This window comes from Phodopus roborovskii, unplaced genomic scaffold (genome assembly GCF_943737965.1).
Source record: "Phodopus roborovskii unplaced genomic scaffold, PHOROB, whole genome shotgun sequence".
Classification (NCBI taxonomy): Eukaryota; Metazoa; Chordata; class Mammalia; order Rodentia; family Cricetidae; genus Phodopus; species Phodopus roborovskii.
In genome coordinates, this window is record NW_026126480.1 from 54,533,510 (window position 1) to 54,561,060 (window position 27,551).

At 43.8% G+C, this 27,551-nt stretch overlaps 1 protein-coding gene across 3 annotated transcripts in view; it reads left to right on the forward strand.

Moving 5' to 3' along the window:
- Positions 1 to 5,382: 5,382 nt before the first annotated feature.
- LOC127228698 (splicing regulatory glutamine/lysine-rich protein 1) overlaps positions 5,383 to 27,551 on the forward strand; it is a 35,455-nt gene continuing 13,286 nt past the window's right edge. For 2 of the 3 annotated variants that reach the window (XR_007835043.1, XR_007835042.1), the window contains exons 1-3: positions 5,383 to 6,151; positions 6,194 to 6,977; positions 10,916 to 11,177. Coding sequence is in view for 1 of the 3 variants with exons in the window: in XM_051193648.1 (XP_051049605.1) it covers positions 5,411 to 6,151; positions 6,194 to 6,967 (1,515 nt within the window). In the remaining 2 variants the exon portion in view is untranslated. Of the gene's footprint in view, positions 6,152 to 6,193; positions 7,112 to 10,915; positions 11,178 to 27,551 lie in introns of those variants that run through there. The other variant, XM_051193648.1, reaches the window with a different exon arrangement.

Consider the following 27,551-nt stretch of genomic DNA (forward strand, 5'->3'; position numbering starts at 1 on the left):
CTGGCCAGCTCAAGTGTGAGTGGCTCTGCCAGGCCTTGCTTCTCCCCACTCCCTCTGCCTTGCTAAAAACCATTGCATTACATCCCTGAAGTTAGCCCCCAAGGCCTAGTCCCTTATTTGGCTACTTCCCCCTTCTGAGGCTGACTACTGAATTCTAGCTATCTAGGTATTGAAGTCCAGCAATCAAAAGCCTCCTTGTGGATTCCCTAATTAACATGCCCTGTCAAAATATACCTTCTAGCCCATTTTAACACAGACCTCCCCTCTTTCTCTTCTGAAAAATTACATCTGCAAGGTCATTTACTGCTGTTTTCTGCCTGAGTCATAAAGCAGCCACTTTAACTTTTCTTCACCACTTAATAAAGGATTTCTCTGTTGGGGGGAAAAGTGTTTGGGTGTGGTTTGTGCCTAATTCAGGCTTAGGGAGGAAGCTACCCCCCCACCCTTTGCTCAGGGTGTGTGTCCTTCAATCTTTCCCCCAACAATCAATAATGAAATAAAAACTAACACAAGAGCTGGAGGGATGGCTCTGTGGTTGGGAGCATGTATAGAATTTCCAGGGGACTCAAGTTCAGTTCTCAGCACCCAAGTCAGATGGCTCACACCCACTTGTAACTCCAATTCTAAGGATTTCATGCATCTGGTCTCTGAGGGCACCTGAGCTCATGTACATATCCACACACAGACACATATACACATGTAACTAGAAATAGACCTTAAAAATTAAATGTAAAAAAAAATTTAAAGCATTAAAAAAATCCCATTGGAAGCCGGGTGTTGATGGTGCATACCTTTAATCCCAGCACTGGGGAGGCAGAGGCAGGTGGATCTCTCTGTGAGTTCGAGTCCAGCCAGGTCTACAGAACTAGTTCCAGGACAGCCTCCAAAGCCACAGAGAAACCCTGTCTCGAAAAACCAACAAAAACAAACCAAACCAAACCAAACCAAATCCCATTGGAACCATCATTCTTCAGGTTACAGGCCAGATTGCTTCTACTTAAATAAGGTAGGATAGGAGCTGTGCTTCTGTGTCTGTTTTTTTTTTTTTTTTTTTAAATAACTGTGGGGGCAGGGTGTTGGTGGCACACCCCTTTAGTTCCAGCACTCAGGAGGTAAAGGCAGGCGGATCTCTGTGAATTGAGACCAGTCTGGTCTATAAGAGCTAGTTCCAGGACAGCTTCCAAACCCACAGAGAAACCCTGTCTCAAACAACAACAACAACAACAACAACAAAAAAAAAAAAACCAAACCAAAAACAAAATAAATAAAATAATTGTGGGGTTGGAGAGATGACTCAATGGTTAAGAGCACTGGCTGCTTTTCCAGAGGACCCAAACTTGATGGCCAGCATCCACATGGCAGCTCATAACTGTCTATAACTCCATTTTCAGGGGATCTAACACAGTCTTCTGGCCTCCAAGTGCACAAAGCACAAATACAGTACACACGTACACACATACACACATACCACAGAGACAAAATACCCATACACATAAAACATAAAAGTCAGATGGTGGTAACACATGCACATGCCTTTAATCACAGCACTGGGAACAAAGAAGCAGGCAAATCTCTGTGAGTTCAAGAAATAGTTCTAGGATAGTCAAGACTACGCAAAGAAACCCTGTCTCTAAAAACAAAAAAAGAAAAAAGTTAAAACAAACAAACAAAAAGATTTAAAATTTTTTATGACAGAATGGTGACCCATATTTTTATCAGAGGCAGGCAGATCTCTGTGAGTTCAAGGTCAGCTTGAACTTCTGGACTCCATGGGTACTTTTAGCACATATCACAAAAATAATAAAAATAAATCTTTATAACAAAATTAAAAAGGAGAAGTGAGACACATTACAGATGATATAGAGGCATGAAATCCCAGCATTTAGTAGGCCAGACAGGGTTACACAGAGAAACCCTGTCTCAAAAAAACAAATAAAACAAAACAAAACCTCTCCAACGTTATCTCTAAGTGTAGATATGTCCATAGCTAAATCACTTGATGCATTCAGGGAGAAATATCTTTTTATTATATTTGATTTATATATAATTGTCTGTATGTGTGTCATGTCATGAACATGGAGGTTAGAGGACAATTTGTAGGAGTCTCTCTTTCAATCATGTGGGTCTTGGGATCAAACTCAGGTTGTCAGGCTTTGTGGCAAGGGCCTTTACCTACAGAGCCATCACATAGGCCAGAAATATCTTTTCTAGTTTCTTTGCACTGACTCATTTTTACATATTTTTGGTTACAGTGATGATAATTTGGTATGTGTGTACTTTGTTAAATGCTCAAACCAGGGTAATTAGCATTTCCTCCTCCTCTTCCTCCTTTTTTTCTAAGACAGAGTTTCCTTGTGCAGTCCTGGTTGTCCTGGAACTACCTCTGTAGACCAGGTTGGTCTCAAACTCAGAGATCCACCTGTTTCAGCCTTCCTTGTGCTAGGATTAAAGGCACATGCCACCACTGCCCAGTGAACTTCCATCTTTATAACGATTTGTCAGTTCCATGTGTTGAAAACTTTTAGACTCTTCTAAAAAATGGTCATTGTTGTTTTCTTTTGCTCTTTGTTTGATTTTTGAGACAGGGCCTCCTTATGTGGCTCAGGCTAGCTTCTACCTCACTATGTAGTTGAGGATGATCTTAAACTCCTAAATCTCCTGGCTCCAACTCCTAAGTGCTAGGATTACAGGTTTGTACCACTACATCTGACTCTGGTGTGACATCTAAATATGTACATAAACCGTGTAAGACTGAATCAGGTAACAGCATATCCATCCTCAGACATATATCATTTTTTTGTGCTATTGTGCCTTACCTTTTTATTATTTTTTCTTGTCTTTAATAAGATTAATCAAATATTTTATGTTATTACATTTCTCCCCTATTATATTTTTGCTTGTATTTATTATTATAATCATCATTATTATTGATTATTTTTGGATTGCTAAGGCTCAAATGGGGGACCTTGCTAGGCAAGCAATGTACCACTGTCACACTTTCCAAGTCCTTTAGTGTTCTTTTTAATGTCTCTACATTTAATTTAAAAATTTAAAATTTATGTGTATGTGTGTATGGGCATGGGTATGCACACTTAGCACAAGTACCCCAGAAGGCCAGATGAGGGCATCAGAGCCCCTGAAGCTGGAGTTAACAGGCAGTTTGAAGTCTGATATGGGTGCTGAGAACCAAACTCAGGTCCTTTGCAAGACCTGCAAGAACTCTTAACCCACTGGGCCATCTTTCCAGTTTGCCTCTACATTTGAAAGACACACTTTGGGTTTCTTGTTTTGTTTTTAAATGTATTTATTTATTTTTATTACATATATAGTCTTCTGCCTGTATATACACATGCAGGCCAGAAGAGGGCACCAGACCTCATTACAGATGATCATGAGCCACCATGTGGTTGCTGGGAATTGATCTCCGGACCTCTGGAAGACTTGTGAGCCAGCCCTCTAGCCTCGAAAGATGCACTTTGTGAAGGCAGTATTTAATCTAGGGGATGAATATTAAAAAAGATTTTCAGAAAGTATGGCCCTTACAAATCTGGAGTACACTCATCAGCTTAATAGTTCAACATACTCTCAGAACATATAGTAACCCATTTGATAAAAGTTACAACAGCAACCACAACAATACCAATCAGTTACACTTACATTTGGCCTTGTTGTATGCTAGGCATTGTCCTAATAAAGAAATAAATTTATGTATTCATGGCAGAGTCTCACGCTGTAGCTTTGGCAGGCCTCAAACTGGTGGTAATCCTCCTGCCTCATCCTCACAAGTGCTGGCTTCTAATCACTTTATAAACATCTAAGTACATATACATATATGTATACAAATAACATACATTCTGCCTTTGATTTTATTTATTTATTTATTTATTTATTTATTTATTTTTGAGACAGAGTTTACCTGTAGCTTGGAGCCTGTCCTGGAACTCCCTCTGTAGATGAGTCTGGCATGAACTCACTGAGATCCACTTGCCTCTGCCTTCTGAGTGCTGGGACTAAAGACATGCACCACCACTGCCCGTCTTGTTTTTGGTTTCTTCTGCCTTTGAGACAAGATCTCACTACATAGCCCTGGCTGGCCTAGAACTCTCCTTGTAGACCAGATTGGCCTTGAACTCACAAAGATCTTCCTACTCTGGAGATTAGGATTAAAGGTGTTCATCACCACGTCTGCTATTATACATTCTTTCTCATATGAACATATATGTGAACAGAAAGCCAGCCCCTCTTGTTCCTTCAAATTCCACTTGAATCCCCACTCTCAACTTCTTGGATTCTCTGTCCCAAGTCAGGCTGTCTGCCCTCACTCCCGCCCGGCCCCTAGGCCCCGGGTTCCTTCTTGATGTCTATCTCTACTCAAATCTATTTTGCTTGGTGGCTGCTTAGGGGAATTGTGACTTCCAGAATGGACCATAGAGATTCCATCCCCTGCCTCTGCCACGGCTCACTAGAGCCTTTAACCCCTACTTCAAGTGTCTATTTCTGCAAATCCCAAACAGTGAAGACCCTCAATAACTACTGAATGAGGTTGAAAGGGAAAAAATGAAGAATGAACACAAATACACAGGTGAGTCTGTAAACAGGATTCTCTCACCCTCTCAGTCACTTGCAGACTGCCTTGTTCTCCCCCAACAAGCCAGTACCAAGTTGGTCCTGGGGAGGGGAGATGTAACAGTTCCGATTCCATCTATGCAGGCTGAGGTAAAACCCTGATTATCTTTGTATTCTCCACCTGGCCCCATGCAGGGGCCCTAGAATCGCTGGTCTCTCTCCCTGCTGGGCATGTTATGATGTAGTGAGGCGGAGTAGGAAGGATTTTGCTTCCTTCCTTTACCTTACTCTCTTTCCTAGTCTCCTGATGATGCTTCTCCATGGTGCTCCTCCGCTGGGACATACAAGAGTCCTACAGCTGGCCACGGCCTGCACGTTCCAAGAGCTTGGATGAGGGGACCCTGTAGGGATCCTATCAGCTGACACTGACACTCACCGCCACCTCCCTGTGTGGTTCCTATAGCCTGTAGCTGCTCCTTTTGACTGGGCACCAGGTCTACCACGCGATCTGCTATTGGCTGTGAGACCTGTCGATCCTGTGCCTTTACGTGGCATCAAAGAGGCAGTCCAGGATAGGCCAGAGCCTGAGGGGCTCTAGGGTCACGTGCCGGTCCGGAGGGTGGACTCTACAAAGGCGGCCGTTCCGGGCTCCGCCTCCTTCTTAAACGGCACGCGCATGTGCACATGCGCACTAGAGCATCTTGGCGCCACCAGGCGGTGGGCGGGGCGGGGAGTCCGGAGGGGGCCGAGGGGGAAAGGAGGGCGAGGGTGGGAGGGAGGGTTGGGTAGAGGGGAATGGGGAACCCGAGTGGGTCAAGGGGGCTAGGGCCGAGGGCAGGCGGCAATGTCTGTGGAGAAAGAGGTTCCGTTCAAGTTTTCACATCCGGGCTCGAAAGTACGGAGTAAGCAGTTTAGGGGGCCGCGGGGACGAAGTAAGACCCGGACACCCGGCGCACGGAACAAGGCCCACGTCCACAGGCGATCGCAACCAGAGCCTTACTGCAAGAAGGCACAAGTGCAAGAGAAAGAAAAGGTGTGGACGCCCTGGAATGGGCTCATCGTGATTGGGAAGAGAGTGGAACTTTTGGACAGAAACCTGCAAAAGTCTAAACTGTGGGACTCAAAGTTGGAATCTGAGAACTGGAAGCTGGAAGTCGTCGGGAGGAAGATTTCGAAAGAGAGATCGGGCCTGCATCAGGAAAGAGTGGACACGAAGCTCTTGAACAGTGTAGGAAAGACATCACAAGCTTCAGCAAGTTTGGAGGATGACAACTCAGAAGAGATTCCGGGACAGCAGGAGGACAGACTCAAAGCTAGATCTGTGTCTAATAGTACCGAGATGAAAGCAGAGCCTGAAGAAAGACTGCCATCTAAGGACAAGTTGAGGACTAGTGGAGAGGACTTGAGGTCCAGAGGGGATCAACCGAGGCAGAATGAGGAGTTGGAATCGAGTGGAGAGAACTTGATGTACAAGACAGAGAAACGGGTGTCCATGGGAGAGAAGGTGGAGGGCAGGAGAGAGAAGCGGAGGTCTGTTGTAGAGAAAATGGACAGTCGAGAGAAACGGGGCTCCGTCAGAGAGAAGGTGCCAGACAGTGGAGATAAACGGGGCTCTATCAGAGAGAAGGTGCCAGGCAGTGGAGAGAGACGGGGCTCTATCAGAGAGAAGGTGCCAGGCAGTGGAGAGAGACGGGTCTCTATCAGACAGAAGGTGTCAGACAGGCGGAGATCAATCAAAGAGGTATCAGACAATGGAGAGAAACGGGGGTCCATCAGAGATAAGATGTCAGACAGGAGGGGGTCCATCAGAGAGAAGGTATTGAACAGTGGAGAGAGGCGGGGGTCCATCAGAGAGAAGGCATTGGACAGTGGAGAGAAACAGGGGTCCATCAGAGAGAAAGCATCCAACAGCGGAGAGAAACGGGGCTCCATCAGAGAGAAGGTGTCTGACAGTGGAGAGAGGCGGGGGTCCTCCAAAGAGAAGGCGAGGTCAAGTGATGAAAAGCTGAGGTTGAGTAGAGAGAAATTAAGGTCCAGTGAAGAGAAGCCTAGGACTGATGATAAAAATCTGAGATCTACTGAAGATAAACTGGAGTCAGATATTGAGGAAGTACAATCCGATGAGATGAAGCAGGAAGAACATTCACAAACGAGTAGTACAACAGAAGAGAATATTGAAAGAGTGATAAATATTACTGGTGATGAAAGTGTGATGGAAAATATGAGTCTGAAACAGATTCCTTCTGAAAGTGTAGAAGGGAGAGATGAACAAAAGGGAGCAGAGGAAGGGGTAGAAATTAACAAATTTGTCTTGGATGAAATGGAAGATACTGCTGATGACTCTGTTCCTATGGAAGAGAAAGACACAATTGGAAAAGGCTCTGGTGAATCAGGTGGATGAACAATTGAAGGTAAAGGAGATGGGAGAAGTATTGGAAGTCAAAGAGAAGCTAGAGCAAAACAAAACTTTGTTGACCCTGGAAGGGTAAATATGAGTGAGGATTCTGGACCTGAAATGACAGGGAATGGAGCGGAGTTACTGGGCATGAAGGTCAAGCCAATGACAATGAGAGCGAAAAGTGGGGAGAGGGGGATGGGAACATTTTAAGGAGAAAGGAAAAAAAAAATGGGAATGAATGCTAAGCAGAAGGAAGCTGACTGACTGCTTCATTCTTGAACTATTTGAGAAATGAGTCTAGGGTGGGCTGGATTTTGGCAGACATGTACTGGTCAGGGGTATGAAATGTAGGAGAATGTAAAAAACAAACAAACAAACAAACAAAAAAACCCAAAAAACAAATTATAGCAGGATAAAGGATGAACATTGAGGGTTGTGGGAGAAGCCACAAACAGGTGATGTGTCTGAAGCGGGGCTCCAGCAGGAGTGAAACAAAGGGAAGAAGAGTGATCGAATTAAAAGGTGCAGGAAATAAGAAGCCATATCCTACCATGGTGATTAGATTTGTTGATATTTCTATACAGTCCATGCAGCCAGTTTTAACATCTTTGACAGTCCTCTTATGAGAGCCCTATGTATCTGAACCAAACTCATCTTCACTAGTAACTAATTCTATTTTCACAGCTTCACTTCACCCTCACATGGGTTTGAATTACCCATACTTAAAGTAAAGGTATTCTATTTGTACATGAATTGTTTCCATCTTTCACTTTTTCTTTTTTTCTGGTTTTTCAAGATAGGTTTTCTCTGTGTAGCCATGGCTGTGTGGAATTCACTCTGTAGACCAGGCTGGTCTTGAACTCACAGAGATCCACCTGCCTCTGGCTCCCAAGTGCTGGGATTGAAGGTGTGTGCCACCACCACCTGTCCCATCTTTCACTTTTAATTATTCAGCTAATTACATGATCGTGTGTATGTGTGTGTGTGTGTGTGTGTGTGTTGGTCTAGATATGTACCCCTTGCTGGTCCAGAACTATATATATGTAGACCAGGCTGTCCAGGCTGGCCTCTCAAATACAAATATCTACTTGTCTTTGCTTCCCAGGTACTATAATGTTTGTTTCTTTTTTGAAACAAGGCTTCCTCTTAGTTCAGACTGACATCAGAATCTCAGTCTTCCTGAATTAAGCCTTTTATCTTTTCCATAATCTACTCTTTTCCCAAGAAAAAGAAAAGGCCTTCAGTAACCAGTGTCAAGACTCCATTATTGGGCTGGAAAGTTGGCTCAGTGGAGAAGGACACTTACTGTTCTTGCAAAAGACCCGGTTCTATTCCCAGCACCTACATGGAGTCTCACCACTTCTTCAGGCAGCAAGCACACATCTGGTGCACAGATGAAGACACATTAAAAAAACAGAAGACTCTTATCAAGATAGGTTCTGTTGTTCTGATGGTAGAGGTAGCAGAGTAATAGCATAGGAAGAATATTTCATCAAGCCTGGCGTGGTGGCACACAGTTTTAATCCCAAAATTCAGGAGGCTGAAGCAGGCAGATCTCTGAGTTCTAGGCCAGTGAGAACTACATAATAGACCCTGTCTCCAAAAACTTTTTTCACCCTATTCTCATCTGGTTATTTTTTAAAAGCACAATTTCTGAATATAAATTTCATATTATGTATTACAAGTATCTGATAGCTTCATGTCTTTTGTCATTGTTGTTATTGGTGGTGATGGTGGTGTGAGTGTATGTGGTGTGTGTGTGTGTGTGTGTGTGTGTGTGTGTGTGTGTGTGTGTGTGTTGAGACAGAGTCTTATATAGCCCAGGCTGGCTTCAAATTCTGGAACTCATATGTGGCCAACATTGACCTTGAACTCCTGATCTTCCTCCCTCTACCTCCAGAGTGCTGAGATTGCAGGTGTGAGCCACCACACTCAGGTTATGTGGTACTGAAGATGAAGCCTGGGACTTTGTTCATGTTAGGCAAGCACTCTGCCAACCCTGATACATCCTAAGGCTTCATTTATGTTTTGACAAGGTCTCAATCTATAGCCCAAGTTTGCCTACAACTCACAGTGCAGCTCAGGCTGGCCTCAAACACACAGCATTACTCCTGCCTAAACTGGGATTGCAAATGTGAGCCTCCACTCTTGGCTGCCTCATGCTTTTTTCTTAAGTTTCCTGAATATTTTTGCATAGGTTTCTCCACAAGATTTTTAAGCCCTTTGCTATATTTCTATGTACAAGGTTAACCCTAAGATAATTTCTCCATCCCTCCTCTCCTTATTTTGCTCAGATGCATCATTGGATAACTTCCAGAGAAAGTAATCTATTGTGCCAGTCTCTCCTATCTCCTCTGTCCTCCATCCCTCCACCCCCTCACCCGCAACCTCTCTTGCCTTACTATATTGCTCAGTCTGGTCCCAAACTCCAAATCTTCCTGCTTTAGCCTCCTGAGTGTTAGAATTACAAACCACACCATGCCTGTAGTAGTTGTTAATTATCTGTTTGTCCCCCTCTATCATTGACTTTACTCGTTTCAGTATGGTTTAAAATCAAGGGATAAATCACTGCAATAATTTCCCTGCTTGTTAGACTGTCCCAGGGCTCTGTGGAGCCTGCAGGTGTCTGTTCTATACTTGAACCTGACTTGTTTGGGCACAGGATGTGTGCTCAGCCGCTTGAAGATGTGCTTTGTTTTCCTTCCGTATTGCTACTGGGATACCAGGTCCATTTTTATACTGGAGCCAGTTGTACAACAAGCCATTCTGTGGCTATGCCTTGTGCTCTGTTCTCTGTCCCTGATGATTCTGCCTTTCTCTTGGCCCGAAGCTGATTGGTTGCTCTTTCCTCCATTTCCTGAGAACTCTGATCCTGTAGTTGGATAATAAAGTAAAGATAGTGGAAATGGGTAGAATTGTAAAGATAAGCTTCTGGTGACTCAAGCCTGCTAACAGAATCTTTTTATGTATTCATTAAAAATTTTTAAAGAGATTTATTTTTTGTGTATGAGTGTTTTGCTTGTGTGTATGCATGTGCAGCATGTGCCCAAAGAAGCCAAGAGAAAGTGTTGGACCCTTTGGAACCAGAGTTACAGATGATTGTGAGTCAGGTTCTCTGCAAAATCAACAAGTGCTCTTAACCACTGAGTCATCTCTCCAACATTCTGTATTTTTTTTTTTTTTTTGAGGCAGGGTCTAGCTATATACCTAGGCTGATCTTGAACTTTTTATGTAGCCCCAACTGACCTCAACCTCTTGATCCTGTCTCCCAAATGCTGAGATTACAAATGTGCATGGTCATTCCTGTCTTTCTTTGGTCATAAGCTTTTGTTTCTGGTAAATGATACTGATAACATTTTCTGGCTTCTTGTTATGAGCAGTTAAGATGAATAGGCACAGGTCAAACACTATGATTATTCTCTGTCATTTAGCCCTTTGCTCAGCTCTTTACAACGGGAACTATTCCTCTACCAAGTCTACCAATTCAGAACTTCCAAAGCCAGACTATAATTCAGACAGTCTGACCTCAGAGCCACCCTATTCAGCTGTACATTCTTCTCCACTGTTTCTGGGACAGCTGACTTAATTTTCTAGCGTGTCAAAGTAAGCTCTGTCTGGGGAAGGGGAGAGGCTGATAAATAGCCCTTCTATTCATTCAGTGAAGCTTGCAGAAGAAAAAAATCACTTCAATGGCAAGTCTGTAAGAACATAAATTCAGGGGCTGGAGGTCCAGCTTAACTGTTAAGAGCACTGACTGCTCTTCCAAGGGACTGAGGTTCAAGTTCAGAACCACAGGGTAGCTCACACCCATCTGATGCCCTCTTCTGACATCCTCGGGCAGTGCACTAATGCAGAACACACATACACATGCAGATAAAACACTCTTATACATAAACAATCTTTCTAAAAAAGAACATGAATGCAAAAGGTAATGTTTATTTTCTTCCCTAGACCTGTGTCTACCTGAGAGCATCATTTGAAGATTCCTCTGGTGACTCTCTGTGAGCTGAGGTATTGTCAGCTCTTTAAGAGACACCTTCTTAGGCTCAAGATCAAGACAACATTTGCCATATATGGGAAATGACCTACATATCAGGATACAGAGATTCTGTCTTTGGCTGGGTGAGTTCTTTGCCTGAGCTGTCAGATGCATTCCACCAAGACCACAGACACCAGTGAAGATCAAGTTATTATGACAAATGCCAACTGCCTGGTAAGTGCAGATTGTCCAACTATCCAGATAGCTAGAAGGTTTATTTGCTTATTTATTTGTTGAGACAAGTTCTTACTTGGTAGCTCAGGCTGAGCTAGAACTGCTATGTAGACTAGCCTGGCCTTGGAATCACAGAGCTCTGCCTGCTTCTGTTTCCAACATGCTAGAATTAAAAGTGTGTAGTGCTATACCCAGCCCCCATTTTAGTTTGAAAGTTCTTGCTATGTTCCCTAGTATTGAAGTTTAATAAGGATCAGGAGAAACAAGTAGGCCGAATAGATGTTTATTCAGGGAGAAATAACTCACAACATAGACAGATGAACACCAGCAGGTTCCTGGTCCCAAGGATGCCTCTGGAAGTGCTCCTGTCCCTGAGAGCTCTCCGAGCCCCCTCCTCAGCCTTAGTTCCCCCAGGTCTCCTGTCTCCACCCCCATGGGCGTGGTCTATGCCACAGGTGTGGACAAGGTAAATATCTTACTACACCCTAGGTTGGAACTAAACTCATGATTCCCTCCGATTCCCAAGTAGCTCAGATAACAGGCCTACAAAATCTCACCTGGCTGGGTTTTATGTGTTTAATACCTGTTCTGCTAAAGTTAACCAATTTGCATATATTTCTGGGAGTTAAGAGCTTTTGAGTGGATTTTATATGTTTCTGTTATGTATTTTTTATTGTTTTGTATATTTCCAGTGGTCAGTGTTCCTTTTCCTTCCTTCCTTCCTTCCTTCCTTCCTTCCTTCCTTCCTTCCTTCCCTTCTTTCTCTTTCTGTTTCCAAGGCAAGGTCTTATTATGTAGCTCTGGCCATCTGGAACTCACTATGTAAACCAGGCTGGCCTTGAATTCACAGAGATCCACTTGTTTTTGCCTCTTGAGTGCTGGGATTAAAGGCATGTGCCACTATGCCCAAATAGATCTGTTTTTCTTATAAAAAGGATTTTGAAACTAATATCCTCATTATTATTTTGGCTCTTGTTTCGATGGCTTAATTCATTCAGTAAGCACCCAATACTTATTATATGTTGGCTGGAAATACAGGGGAAAATAAATCATGTCCTTGTTTTTAGTGTCTTTTCTTACACTGGGACAAATGTATCATAAGTACATTCCAAGGCACGATGAAATGATTTAAAGAGGCTAGGTAGGCCCAACTATAGAAGTAAGTTAGTAAGACATCAGAAAATGTTCATTTGGGGCTGGACTCACACAGGTAAGAGGACCTGTGCAGTGGTGCACACTTTTATTCCCAGAACTCAGGAGGCAGAAGCAGGTGGATCTATGTGAGTTCAAGGCCACCCTGGTATATTTGGAGAGTTCTAAGCCTGCCACTATATAGCCAGGCTATATAGTGAGACTAAAAATAAATAATAAAGAAAGAAAAGAAGAGTAAGAAGAAACATACAAGTGACCAAGAGAACAAATTTTCTAAACAGAAAGATAAACCCTTTGAGAGCCATGCTGGGAAACTGAATGGCTTGCAAGAAAAGGCAAGGATAGGATCTGGTAAGGCTAAGGTAGGAAGAATAGAGTAGGAAGTCTGGGCTAATCAGATATGAGCATGGGCAGAGCCTTGATGAAAGAGTTTAGACTTTGTTCTGTAGGTTATAGGGGGAGTGACGCCATCAGGTCTGTATTCACTTGTGGAATTGACTAAGCCAAGAGATGGAATCACCTGTGCCCAGGTAACAGTTCAGGGTGGAGAGGGCAAGGCTATGAACTAAGGCAAAGAGTGGGAATAAAGAAAAAAGAGGTGTTTTTGTCAGGGTTAGAAATGCTGTTCAAAGCAGAGGCAGGTAGATCTCTGAGTTCTAGGAAGCCTGATCTACAGAGTGAGTTGTAGGACAGCCATGGATACACAGAGAAACCCTGTTTATAAACATAATCCTACTCAAGTAAGACTTGCTCATTCATTGTAAATAAGTGGTAAGAAAGGAGACACCCAACTCATAGACACTGCTGGCTAATGTGCGAATCGGGCTTCCTCTGCACTGTGCTCTTTGTATTTGTCCCTTAATCCCAAAAGAGTTTTACGAGAGGGATTGTGAATTTTTAAGTTTACTTTTTAGTGTATGTGTGAGGTGTGTGTGTGTGTGTGTGTGTGTGTGTGTACCATGGCATGCATATGGCTGTCAGAGGACAGCTCTTGGGAGTAGAGTCTTGCTTTACACTTTGTTGAAGCAGTGTTCTTGTTTTTCTTTTCAACTCTCTATAGGAGTGCTGGGATTATAGCCGCATGCCATGGTTTCTGGCTTTGTTTTGTTGTTTTTAATATGGGTTCTGGGATTTGAACTCAGGTTGTCAGGCTTGCACAGCAGGTGCTTTTATCCACAGAGCTATTTCACTAGCCAGGAATTGTTTTAATGTATGAGTTTTATATATATCATAAAAATTGAATATGGAGTGCTCAACCCAAGTGACATTGCTAGTTTGTACTGACTGTAAATGTTGGAAATTGGATTTGAACCCAAGGGAATTAGCACTCTTTCTACTATATTGTAGCTCAGCCAGCTGACTGGATTACCACTGTCAAGTAATTGGAGGTCAGGCTACCTTCCTGGGAAGCAGTTAATAACAGCTGTGTGGGTGGAGCAGGCCTGTTATCCCAACACTCAGGAGTTAAAGGCAGGATGATCAGGAGTTTAAAGCCATCCTTGGATATGTAATGAATTTGAGTCTAGCCTGGCCTATATGAAACCTTGTCTCAAACAAACAAACAAAAACAACAAAACAAAAAGCAGAAGAAAGGGAAGAGAAAGCAGCTGCAACACTTAATTTGATAGATTTAGGCTTAGAACTGCTTACTGCTCCCAAAAGTACACAGTCAAGCCCCTGTGCATTATTTCCAGCCACAGGCACATTATAGTGGACTCATTTTTTTTTTTTTGGAATGAACTAACTCAAAAATTTTTGAGTTCACAGTAAAATATAGGTCTTTATATTTTCTTGAAAAACTGAGACTATCTGGCCACACTAGACCCATGCAGCAAACATAGACACCTTTCTGATTCCTTTACCAGGGCCCATGTGCCTTTATCACCTGAGTGTTCCCAGCCTGCCTGGGGTCCCTGCCCACCACTGCAGGTCCTGTGTTTGCACATACTGTTCCTCCATGCAGGGGACCACTCAGCTTGTGTTAGGTGCCAGTCTGTGCTTTAATTCCTGTTGGGCCCAGGCTTCCCTTGCTGCCTAAATATCCCTTTGAGTTTAAGATGTGAGGTATAATATGTGTGTTGTTTGCTTTCTTCTTTAACCCGTGAGAACTGTAAAACAACAACAACAACAACAAAAAACCTGATCACCTCAATACTTACTGTGTGTGAGCCCACAGACAGGAGGGTTTATGTATAGTTGCTGCAGGACAAAGGTGAACAGTCATAGTTCCTGAGATCAACATTGACCAAATGCCAACATAGGTCAGACATGGTGGGTCACACCTTTAGTCCCAGCCCTCAGGAGACAGAGACAGGTAGATAGTAGAGTCTATGTCTGTAATCCCCTCAGACTTTAGGAGGTTGAAACAGGAGAATCACTCTGAGTTTGAGAACAGCCTGGTCTATCTATGGAGACTCTGTCTTAAAATACCAAACAAAATAAAAGAAACAAAACCTGCAATATAGCTGGGTGGTGGGAAATGGCAAAAGTAGAACCTTGGCATGCAAAATTTGGTGGTGTTGTTGTTTTGTGAAGAATCATGTGTTTAGATTTTTGAGCTGTAGACTTTGGCTACTTTATAAGGAAATCTTCAGGGAAAATATGTGGATATGTGCATATGACTGTGTGTGCCACAGTTCAGATAGCTAAACATGTTCTTTAGAGATCCAATTTTAGTACATTTATACAAAGTTTTACATTTACTCTAAGTTAGCAATAAGTTCCTGTACCACTGAGTGGAAGTTCAATGTTGGCAACAGATATTTTGTAGAATTAGGTACTTTATTACCAAGTTTAAAAAATTTTTTCAATCTACTTTAATCGCTTTAAGTTTTTTAAAATTTTACTTTTAGAATATTTATTTTATGTGTATGAGTGTGTGTGTATATGTGCCTGCATATATGTCTGTGCACCATGAGCATGTCTGGGGCCCTCAGAGGTCACAAGAGGGCGTTAGATCCCCTGGAACTGGAGTTACAGATGTTTGTGAGACACATGATCTGGGAGCTGGGTACCCGGCCTGGGTCCTCTGAAAGAGCAACAGGTGCTCTTAACTGTTTCTACAGCCCCTTATTATCAAGTATTTTATTTGTTTGTTTGTTTGTTTTCACTTTTTCTGACCTCTTATTTCTTTTTTTAATTCTTTGATCATACATTATACCAAGTGCAGTTTTCCCTCCCAACATTTCTCCCATCCCCACCCTCTCCCAGATCTACTTCTCCCATTCCCTTCTAAAAGAGAGGCCTTCTGGTTATCAACTAAACATGTCATAACAAGTTATAATAAGAGTGGATGAGGCAAACCAGTAGAAGGAAGAGGGTTCCAAGTGCAGGCAAGAGTCAGAGACACCCTCACACCCACTGTTAGGAGTCCCACAAGAACACCAAGCTACACAACCATAACACATATGCAGAGGACCTAGCTCAAACCCATACAGGGTCCATGATTGTCCCTTCTATCTTTGTGAGTCCCTGTGAGCTCCACTTAGTTGATTTTGTGGGCTGTGTTTTCATGGTGTCCTGGACTCCTCTGGCTCCTACAATCCTTCCTCCCTCTCTTCTGCGGGGTTCTCCTGGCTCAGTCTAGTGTTTGGCTGTGAGTCTATGCATCTGCTTCCATCAGTTGTTGGGTGAAGCCTCTCTAATGATAGTTGGCCTAGGCACTGATCTATGAGTAGAGCAGAATATCATTAGGAATCATTTCATTGACTTTTGTTTTGTTTTGTCTATCTGTGTCTGGTTCTATCCTGGGTCTCTGGGCTGTCCAGGTTCTGGTCCTTGGCCATCCAGCCAGTGTCAGGCATGGGCCTCAAGTTGGACCAATCTTTGGTGGGACACTCCCACAAGTTCTGTGCCACCGTTACTCCAGCACATCTTGCAGGTAGAAGAGATTTTAGGTAGAAGGTTTTGTGGCTGGGTTGATGTCCCAGTCCCACTGCTGGGAGCCTTGCCTGGTTGTAGAAGATAACTGATTCAGGGATCTTTGCTAGGGTCACTCATAGACTCCAGGGAAATTTCACTGCACTAGGTTTCCACATTATTCCCCCAAGTACCCCCCCCCCAATTCCAGTCTCTCCCAGTACTCTGTCCCTCCATCCCTCCTGTTCCCAAACCCACCTGCCCCAAGCTTATCCACAAAATTTATTCTTTTCTCCTTCCCAGGGAAATCCATGCATCCCTCCCTGGGACCTCCTTATTTCTTAGCCTCTCTGGGTCTGTGGACCCTACAGCATGAGTATCCTTTATTTAACAGTTAATGTCCACTTACAAGTACATACCATATTTATTTTTCTGGGTTTGGGTTACCTCACTCAGGTTTTTTTCTAGTTCCAGCCATTTAACTGCAAATTCATGATGGCATTCCTTTTAACAACTGAGTAAATTGTATAAATGTACCACATTTTCTTTATCCATTCTTTGGTTCAGGGACATCTAGAGTTCAGTTTCAGGCTATTATGAATAAAGGTGCTAGGAACATAGTTGAGCAAGTGTCCTTGTGGTAGGATGGAGATTCCTTTGTGTAGACGCCCAAGAGACCTGGTATAGCTGAGTCTTGATGTAGATCCATTCCCAGTTTTCTGAGGAACCACTATGTTGACTTCCATAGTGACTGTACAATAAAGGAGTGTTCCCTTTGCTTAATATCCTCACCAGCATGAGCTGTCACTGTGTTTTTTTTATCTTAGCCATTCTGACAGGTATAAGATGGAATCTCAAAGTACTTTGGATTTGTATTTTCCTGATGACTAAGAATGTTGAACATTTCATCGTTTCTCAGCCATTTGAGATTCCTGTGCTGAGAATTCTGTTTAGATCTGTACCCCACTTTTTAAAAATTGGATTATTTGGTTTGTTGATGCCTAGTTTCTTGAGTTCTTTATATATTAGTCTTGGATATTAGTCCTCTGTCCAATGTTGGTGAAAATCTTTTCCTATTCTGCTTTGTCCTATTGACAGTGTCCTTTGCCTTACACAAGTTTTCCAGCTTCATGAGATTATCAAGTATTTTAAAATATAGCAATATACCTCAGGGCCACAGTCATGTAGGATAAAAGTTTACATTTTCATATATGTGTGAGTTTGCCTGCTCCCTGGAAGTTGCCCTTAGACAGGTAGGCTGGAGGGGTAGAACTCAGATGACACTAGAATGCAAGAGTCATGCCCGATCCTTTTTGGACTCTGAACCCTGTCCAGCATCCTTGTCTTTCCTTCCTTTCTCTTATGATTCCTGGACTCCTAGAAACATGCCTAGGTTTTATTTGGAGGAGTTCTGTCCTCACTCCCATGCTTTCTCACAGATATAGGCAGGAGCCGGACCTGAGGAGTTTAATAATGTGGAGAGTTGGGAACAATGGGAGCCCAAGCAAGGACTAACCTAGGCAATGCTGCGTTTCAGTCTCTTCGCAGCTGTTTTTGTTTGTTTGCTTGTTTTGAGACAGGGTTTCTCTGTTCAATAGTCCTGGCTATCCTGGAACACCTTTTGTAGACCAGGCTGGCCAGGAACTCAGAGATCCTCCTGCCTCTGCCTTCTGAGTTTTGGGATTAAAAGCGTGGGCCAGCAACAGCTTTTTTTGTTTTGTTTTTATCTCAGTCACTTTGTTTTGTGGGTTGTTTCATCAGATTCTAGCCTTCTCTCCCAAAGATCTGGGCAAGTCCATGGCAAAGCTTTCCCCTTGTGTATATGTAGCAAGAGTTCATCCTGTTTCATCAGGCTCCACTCAAGATGTCAGGACACTTATAACCTAGAACCACATTGACAAGCAGCCAGAGAGCTGAGTCAGTGGTTAAGAACATTTACTCCCGCCAGGCATTGGTGGTGCACATAGAGGCAGAGGCAGGCAAATCTCTGAGTTCAAGGCCAGCCTCGTCTACAGAGTGTGTTCTAGGACATGCTCCAAAACAATACAGAGAAACCCTGTCTCGAAAAACAAAACAAAAAACATAAATAAAAAGACATAAACAAAAGAACAAAAAAGAATATTTGCTCCTATCCAAGTACTAATCAGGCCCAGTTCTGCTTAGATTCTGAGACCAGACAAGACTGGGTGCATTCAGTGTGGTGTGGCAAAAAATAAATAAATATTTATACTTATTTATTTATTTAAAAAAACAAAACAAGATATTTGCTCCTTCAGCCAGATGTGGTGGCACATATCTTTAATCCTAGCACTTAGGAGGCAGTTTGAAGCTATCTTGGTCTACATAATAAGTTCCAGGACAGCCAGAGTTACATAGTGAGACCCTGTCTTGAAAATAAAAACAACAAAGTAACAACAAAGAGTGTCAATGTTTGACCTGTTCTAATAATTTTGAGTTGTTTGTGGTAGTACATGCCTTTAATTTCAGTATTTGGGAGGCAGAGGCAGGCAAACCTTTGTGAGTTTGAGACCAGCCTGGTCTGCAAATGAAACACCTCTAAGGACAGCCAGGGCTACATAAAGATACCATGCCGCAAGCAAGCAAGCAAGCAAGCAAGCAAGCAAGCAAAATCAAGCTGCTTGGCTGGAGGGGAAGATCTTCGTAGTGATGAGAATGAAGTGGGGGACCCAAGGGCTCATTGAGGCAGTTGCTTCCATGCAGAGGAACAAGGGCAAACAGAACATTCGAGAGGCCCACCGAGAATTAGAAGTCATGGCGTCATCTGTTGCTTTCACTTTCCCTATGTGCACATGTGGCTTGCTGGAGGGAATCTCTTCAGTAAACCAGTTGTGTAAACCACAAGACTGCATGAGAACTGAGCTCTCTGTGTTGACTTCATCAAGAATTTGTAATGCTTTAACAACCAAGGATCATAATTATTATATTACAATCCTGTCCTTTCTTTTTTTTTATTATTGAGGTGGAATTTACATAACATATAATTAACCTTTTTTAAAGTTACAGTTGAGTGGCATTTACTGCATTCACTATGTTGTGAAACCAGCACCTCTCAGGTTTCAAAATGTGTTTCAAACTCTAATTCAAAATGCAAGCCCTGCTCTTCTCTTTTATCTCTTATTCCTTTATTTTGCAGTGTTTAGAGACAGAATCCAAGGCATCACATAGGCTAGGCAGGTGCTCAGCCATGGAGATGCCTCCCCAGTCCCATATTTTTATTTATTTATTTTTTATTTTTTATTTTACATGTCGATCCCAGTTCCCTCTCCCTCTCTCCCTCCCTCTCAATTACCCTCTCTCCCCCCTCACATGCACCCTGACCACCCTCCCCTCCCATCCCCCCACCCCAATTCCACATGTAGTGCAATGCCATCCAGGTGGGGGTCATGTAAATCTGTCAAGTCATTTGAAGTAGGGACTAGGACTTCTCTCCTGTCTCTAGATTAAGGCAGTTATCCCTCCATGGGGGATATGTCCGCAAGGTCCTTTTGTGCACCAGGGATACATCCTGGTTCCACTCTGTCTGAGGTCCCTTAGACTGCTCAGTCCTTCTGGCTGAGACCCATATTCAGGGGTTCCTGAGTCAGTCCTATGCTGGATTCCCAGCTATCAGTCTGGGAGCCCGTTAGCTCCTCCTTATTCAGGTCAGCTGTCTCTATGTGTTTCTGCAACCTGGTCTTGTCCTCTCCCTCTGTATCTGGATTCTAGTTTGACTCAGTTTATAGGTATGGGTGTTTGCTTCTGTTTCCAACAAGTACTAGATGAGGGCTCCATGATGGTGGATAAGTTAGTTGTTGATCTCACTATCCAGGAAGGGCATTTATGGTAGCCTTTCCATGGTTGGCGGCAGTCTTATAGGTCTCTAGACCTTTCGTTAGGTTCAGTTTTCTTCCCATTTTTTTCTTTTAAAAATATTTTAAGTGTATTATTAGTGTGTAGGTATACACATGTGGAAATGGGGACATATGTGTATCACAGCTTGTGTGTGCCATGGCACACATGTAGAAGTCAGAAGACAACTCAGTTCTCCTCCCACTGTGGGTTCCAGGGATCCAGAGATGGAATTCAAGCTCTCAGGCTTGCATAGCTAGAGCTTTTAACTGCTGAGCCATCTCTTTAGTTCCCTCACAGTGTTTGATGTAAGGATTCGGGCATTATACTAGCCTGCCCCTGTCACCTGGCAGAATGCACTCAGGCAGTACCCTGGTCAGCCCAGATGCAAAGGACCCCTTTAAAAGAAAGACCTCCAACCACTTACTCTCTCTTCTCTTTCCCGCTCCTCTCTTTCTGCCCTCTCTTTCCGGCTTTTCCCCTGGGCAAACAGGACTTCTCCTGTCTCCCTCTCCTCTTCTGTCCTCTCTCTCTGTCTCTGTGTCTCTTTACTTCTGTTCTCTTTCCTTCCCCCTCCATCCCCTGTCTAATAAAATTCTCAGTTAAGCTCTGTCTGCCTGGCATGTTTGTCCCTCCACCTAGGTCACTCTTGCCTGCCATGGAATCTGCCAAGGTCCCTCACGAAAGGTTCCTTCCTCATGCTTTATTCATAACAGTGCTCAATAGAAATTTATGCTGCCCCTTTTTTTTTGGAGACAGGGTCTCACCATGTAACTATGGCTGGCCTAGAACTCACTATGTAGACCACGATGGCCTGAAGCTAACAGATCTCTATCTGCTTCAGCCTCCCAAGTACAGAGATGGAAGTCATGATGTCACTTTTGAAATAGACCCCATCCCCAATCTATCTTACTGTGTTCTTTCCATTTTTAGCTGTGGGTACTAGTTCCTGTGATTCATCTATGTGTTGATTCAACAGATATTTGTCAAGCACCTACATATGACACCTGAGTACTATGGAAGGAAGGTCCTAAGGACACATGGACAACAATGTCAAATAGGACTGCACATCCAGGGAACACAGAAGCTAGTAGGGGTTTTAGACGCTGATCATAGAATTGACAGCAAGTTAATTATGGTCTATGCTTGTAAGGGAAAAGATGTTTGGGGCCTAGGGATATAGCACAGTTGATAGAGTGCTTGCCTAGCATACATAAAGCCCTGGGCTTGATCACCAGCACTTATAAACTAGCTGTGGTAGGTAGGGTCTGCCTATAATTCCAGCGTTTAGGAGGTAGGGGCAGGAGGATGAGAGGTCTAAGGTTATATTTGGCCACATAGAAAGTTCAAGGTCTGCCTGGGGTACATGAAACCCTGGGAAAGGAGGAAGGAAAGGAACGAGGAAGGAGAGAGAAAGAAAGAAGGAAATTGTGTCAAGTACTTGTGAAAGCCAGTGAGTTGGCTCAGCAGATAAAAGGTTTTATTGTGGGGTATACGCCAGAGAAGTCTGTTCCTACATAGGTTTAACCAATAGAAAGTCTTTATTAGCCAGCCAGCCACTACAATGAGTGTTAGGGATCCCAGTGCACTCCCCGGACCTTTCTTAGTGTGAGTTTTTAAGCATAGAAACTATGTTCTGGGTAGACATACTTCTGTTAACAGGAACAATTCGCCAGAAGCAGAACTACAGAAGCTAAAAACCAAGGTTAGCTCATTTGGAGCTTTCCCAGAACTATGGGCTTTGATGGATTAGGCCCTTGCTTTAGTTTTGCCAGGTCTATGTACAGCTTGAATGGTATTTCCACCATGGAGTCAGTTGTGCTGAGGTCTCAGGCCTACTAAGGTCTGGAGTCCTGTTACAGTTTTATTCCTGAGACCCACATAGAGAAAGGAGAGAATAGATTTCTATAAACCACAGTTCCAGATAGCAGTGAGCCCCACCATGTACTTTTCCTCCAAACACAAGTAGTAAAGAATGTGATAGGATTAATTTATTCTTTAGATTTATTTTATTTTATGCGTTTCAGTGTTTTGCCTGCATGTATGTCTATGCACTATGTGTGTGCCTGGTGCCTGTGGAGACAGAAGAGGTCATCTGATGACTTGGCACTGGAGTTACAGACGGTTGTGAGCTATCTTGTGGGTTCTGGGAACCAAACCTGGGTTCGCTGCAAGAGCAGCATGTGCACTTACTTGATGGTTCATCTGTCCAGCACTGTCCAAAAAAAAAAAAACTTTTTCAGAGAAGAAGTACCTGTGAACTGGCCATGGTGGTGCAGGTTTAATCCCTATTAAGGACATTGATGCATGGTGAGCTCCAGATCTGTTTGTCTGGAAGAGAAAAAGGAAGTTGGGGTTCTGGCTCAGCCACAGAGTGCTCACTTAGTGTTTGCTAGGTCCTGGGCTCAATCCCCAGTCCTGAAAGAATGGAGGTCTGATTATGAACAAGGAGCTGCAATTCTTACAGGGCATGACCCTCCCCACCTCCCCGCCCCCCCACCCCCCACCTCCTACCTCCCACCTCCCACCTCCCACCTCCCACCGCCCGCCAAGGGACATTGGGGAGAAAGATCTTCCAATGAAATGATTGGGGTCGGTAACAGCGTTTTCATTTGCTACTGGAGAACAGCCCCTGACATAAACGGGGCCAATGGTGTGACCACTATCACCATTTTATAGATGTGCAAGCGATCCCTCCTCCCCGCCCCCACCCTCAAATTTTGCCTAACGCCGCCTAGTGGTGCTTATAGTCTAAGATCTTGCGAAAGTGGAAAGCGTTTGTCCAACAGAGGGCAGGCTAAGAAGGAAGACTTGAAGGCGAGCAGGGTGAACCCAGAATCACGCCAGCCGCGGGTGTGGTCCCAATCGTCCAGCAGAGAGTGCTGCGGAACCATCTTGGCTTCACCGATGCTCTGGTCCTTACCTCACCATACCTATGGAACTCCAGTGCTCCTGACCCAGCAAACGCCTCGGGACTTTTTCTTGCACACTAGTGCCCTCTTATGTTTTCCTAGCTGCTTGTTCCTTAATCAGACTATGGAATAACAAACCACAGCAAGTCACCTCGAACAGTGAGCCAGTGACCACAGACACACGGACCTGTCTCATCCAGTCCCCGTGCCCAATCCCCAGGCAAGGAGCCACACAAACTGCCAGAGGGTTGTTGGTACTGTGCTATGGCTGCACGTCCCTCATGTAGGCACAACCTTGGGTTTCTTCAGGCAGGATGACCTGGCAGCGGGTGCACCCCACCCTCAGCTGGTTTCGCTTTCCTAATGTTAAAAGTGCCTCTAACTGAAGGAGGGTGGTGGAACAGGTTTCAGCATTTTCCTTATTATTATTATTTTTTTATATATATGCTCATTTGTTTAAGAGTTCTTCTTTCTGGCGAGTCCCTCCGCCTTCTCTCAAAAGATGCCCAGAGCTGCCCTCTTTGGCATTTGTCCAAAGTCCAGGTTCTAATAGCTTTCAGCTAGTTTAATTTTAACCATAAAGCCGTCTTTTGAAATAATTACTTTTTAATCTGGAAAGAGCCAGTTTGATACAAGACCATAAAAACTTCCTGATCAGAGTTAGCAGATGCTGATTTACTGCTAATATGTCTCTTAAGGGAGGGAGCTGGGGGAGAGGGAAGGTAACTGAAAATGGAAATTGTGATAGATTGATCAAGTTGAACTGTTTCAATATCCACTTTAATCAACTTAATAAACTTGGTTTCTAAGGAGGACAGGCTGTTTTGAGCTGCAGGTAGCAGAGAATGACCTCTTCCCAGAGGTTGTCCTGTGCACAACCAGGTGCCCTGTGGCTTCTTAGACAGAGGACACAATGGCCATTGTCAGATCACCCCTCATTTGTCAATCTAAAAGTGCAGTCATCTAAGAGGCCTGTCAGCAGCCACAGTCCTTTTCTCCTTAGGACTGACTTGGCAAGGGCAGGCTGGCAGAGATGTCCCCAGAGCCCCACAGCTACCCGAATATGTTTGATTCCATTTCTTCCCTTATGACCCCAGTCCTTTGTAATAATTACTTGTGTTTAAAGGATTTTTGATGTTTCAGGGTAGAAAGTAGTCTTCCTTTTTGTTGTTGAGGTGGCAAACTTTTTATTTGGCAATAAAAAGTATCAAAGGTGAGAATGAGAAGAAAATGAGATGTGTATGATGGAGACCAGTCTAGGAAAGGTACTGGTTTCTGCTGAGGTAGACAAGCTCGGGAGAACATGACTTTATAGAAATCGTCTTTATTGTTGACTCATGTTGGGTTTGCTCGTGTTCAGGGCTCTGCTAGAGCAGGGGGTGGGGTGGGTGGGTGCACAGCTCGGTGACAAGTCACATGTGTGTAATGTCAGCTCCAGGTAAAGACAATCAGATTAGGAGTTCAAAGCCATCCTTGGCTACATAGGGAATTTGAGATCAGCCTGGGCTACATGAGATCCTGTTTTGGAAAAAAACAAAAACAAAACAAAACAAAACAAAACAAAAAACCACCAAATAGTCTCTCCCCCACATAAAGGCAGACACAAGCAGCCAGCGTGCCCTGTCAGTTCCCCAACTCTCTGAGAGAGAAAGACAGCACTTGCAGTGGCGTTTGGACACATTTGATGTCTACAAGTACAACAATCCATCCACTGATCTATCTGACCTAAGCTGGAACAGATCAGAGCCTAGTGCCCTCCTCTAACTGATAAAAAGGATGAAAGCAGAGTAAGTGTAAGTTTCACACCCAAAGAAACATTTGCTATAAAGATGTCCTGGAAGGAAGCATCAGGCAGCGAACCTTGCAGATTGACTGTGTTGCTGTTTTGTTCTTAAGTTCCTAAGACCTTCAGATTAGACCTGCTCCCCAGGTGTTCTCCTGACGCCCCTTCTGCACTCACATCTGGGCTGTTACATCACAGGACACCCTTTCTTGAGTCCTCCCTCTGCATCAAAAGTAGGCATTGGGGTGGTACTCCCCTCAAGGTTGTTCTTAGTGATGGCTTGAGGAGCCCTGAAGGTGGTGTTGGGCTTTAGTCCAGCTGGGAGGGAGGAACACAGATGCCAGATGCCTATCCCATGCCACCTTATAGAAGGGACAAATGTGTTTCAATTGGTTCAGGAGTGAGTGGGGGTCAGGAACCTTTGTGTCATGAATTCTTAGCACATCTTGATTTTTCCAAAATCCAGTACATACAAGATTAGGAGTTCTCTTTACCTAGGTTCTATTTTTTTTAACAGTTAACAGTGTGCATGTACATGTATGTGTATGCATGATTATGTGTTTGTGTTGGTCAGAGGAAAATATGTTTCTTTCCTTTCACCATGTGGGCCCTGGGGATTGGATTTGCCATGGTATCAGGCTTGGCATAGGCACCTTTACCCACTAGATATCTTGCTGGTCCCTAGGGTCTGTTCTTGAAGGCACAGGGAGTCTTATGTAAACACCAGAATTTGAAAAGCACAGAAGGGGAAAGCTTGGGTTATTGTGGAAGAGGCCAGAAGTCCTGCACTGTTCAGGGTTGGGTGAAGGACCAGTTGGGTCTGAGAAGACTGAAGACTGGTTTTTTTTTTTTTTTTTTTTTTTTTTGGTTTTTCAAGACAGGGTTTCTCTGTATAGCTTTGGAGACTATTCTGGAACTAGCTCTGTAGACTGGGCTGGCCTTGAACTCACAGAGATCCACCTGCTTCTATCTCCTGAGTGCTGGGGTTAAAGGCGTTTGTCACCAACACCTGACTGAGAAGACTGTTTCTACACTGGACCATCAAGAAATCCCCTCTGAGTCTCTAACCCTGGAGAGAAAGGAGTAGAACCAAAGGCTCACATAATAGTGTATGCAGCTGACCTAATTATAAGGTTGTCTGACTGTTTAATTAGAAGATATTACTTGTATGGTGTTGGACAGCAAGGTAACCCATAGCAACACTGTCCTGGGGCTTTGTTCAGCTGGAGGCTTGTTCTCTCTCTGGCATGGATCAGAACTGGAAGTCAATAGTGAAGTGACTCTGGGAAAGAAAATGCAAGAGAAGACTAGGAAATGCAGCTGTGGCCAAGGAAGCCACAGACACCTCAAGAGGAGCCCAGAGGCTGTGACAAACTCATCACAGTGGGACAGTGTTCCTATGGGGCGTTTCCTGCCCCAGACTTACCCTGTCAGCAAGACACTGTGCATCTCTGTTCAGTTCAGTTATCACTTAGAAACTCTGTAGACAGGAGAAAGAACTAGAACAAACTCGATGGCTGACATGCGAGTGCTGAGTGAGCATCTGAGAGCCCGGTGGACTGAAAAGCTTGTCCTGGACACACAGTCTTCTGAGAAGATGGCGAACTGGCAGGGTCCCAGTGCTGTGTAAGACCAGTCAGATGAAGGAGGGAAGAAAGGAACAGCTAAGACATCAACAAACATTTCCTTGTACCAAGAGTTATTTTCTCCTCCACATTGGAGGCTCCACTGTCTGAGGCAGTCAATTACCTGGGTAGAAGAATAAACTGAGGGAGAAGCCATGAGTAGGCTGGAGGAAGTGGTCAGAGCTGAATACCATGTATAGGCACTTTGATGCTGAGATGGTTGAACTCTAGACCTCACTGTAAGATGTGAGGAGTCACTCCACGTTTATAAGCTCATTAAACTACTTGTATTTTTGACTGTCTACATGTTTGCCTTAGAGAAAATACACAGAGTGCTTCAAGCCACACCTAACCCTTCCCAGAGCTCTTGGCCAGCAGTTTCTTCTAATTACTCCAGTGAGCGTCTCTGTCATTTACAGTTCATAGAAGACAGGGCGGAGTGATTTCTGGTTTGGAATCTTTTGCAGCACAGGATGGGGGAGTGGTTTAAGTCTTGACATCAGTCTGAACCATCAGAGACTTCCAGGGGTTGAGGATCAAACCCCACTCTCCAACACACACACACACACACACACTCACACACACACACTCACACACACTCACACACACACTCACACACACACTCACACACACACACTCACACACACACACACTCACACACACACACTCACACACACTCACACACACACTCACACACACACTCACACACACACACACACACTCACACACACACACACTCACACACACACACACACACACACACACACACACACACTCACACACACACACACAGTGTTGTCTTTGGTTGTAGAGCCAGGGTCACGGCTTCATTTGTACTTCCCCAACTTTATGGTAACAGGTGGCTGGTTCACCTGAAGGCTCTTCCCCATTCCTTCTAATGTGTGTGTGTGTGTGTGTGTGTGTGTGTGTGTGTGTGTGTGGGCATATGTGTAGCTGTGGGCACTTGTACCACAGCACAGGCATGGAGTCTGAGGACAACTCACAAGTCAATTATTTTCTTCTACCACGTGGGTCCCAGAGATTATTCTGGTCATCAGTCTTAGCAGCAAGTGCCTTTACCCACTGAGGCATATATTTATTTATTAGTTTATTTATATTATTTAATAAAAACAACATATATTAATATATAAGTATATTTATATGTTATTTTTTATTTATTTAGACAGGGTCTCAC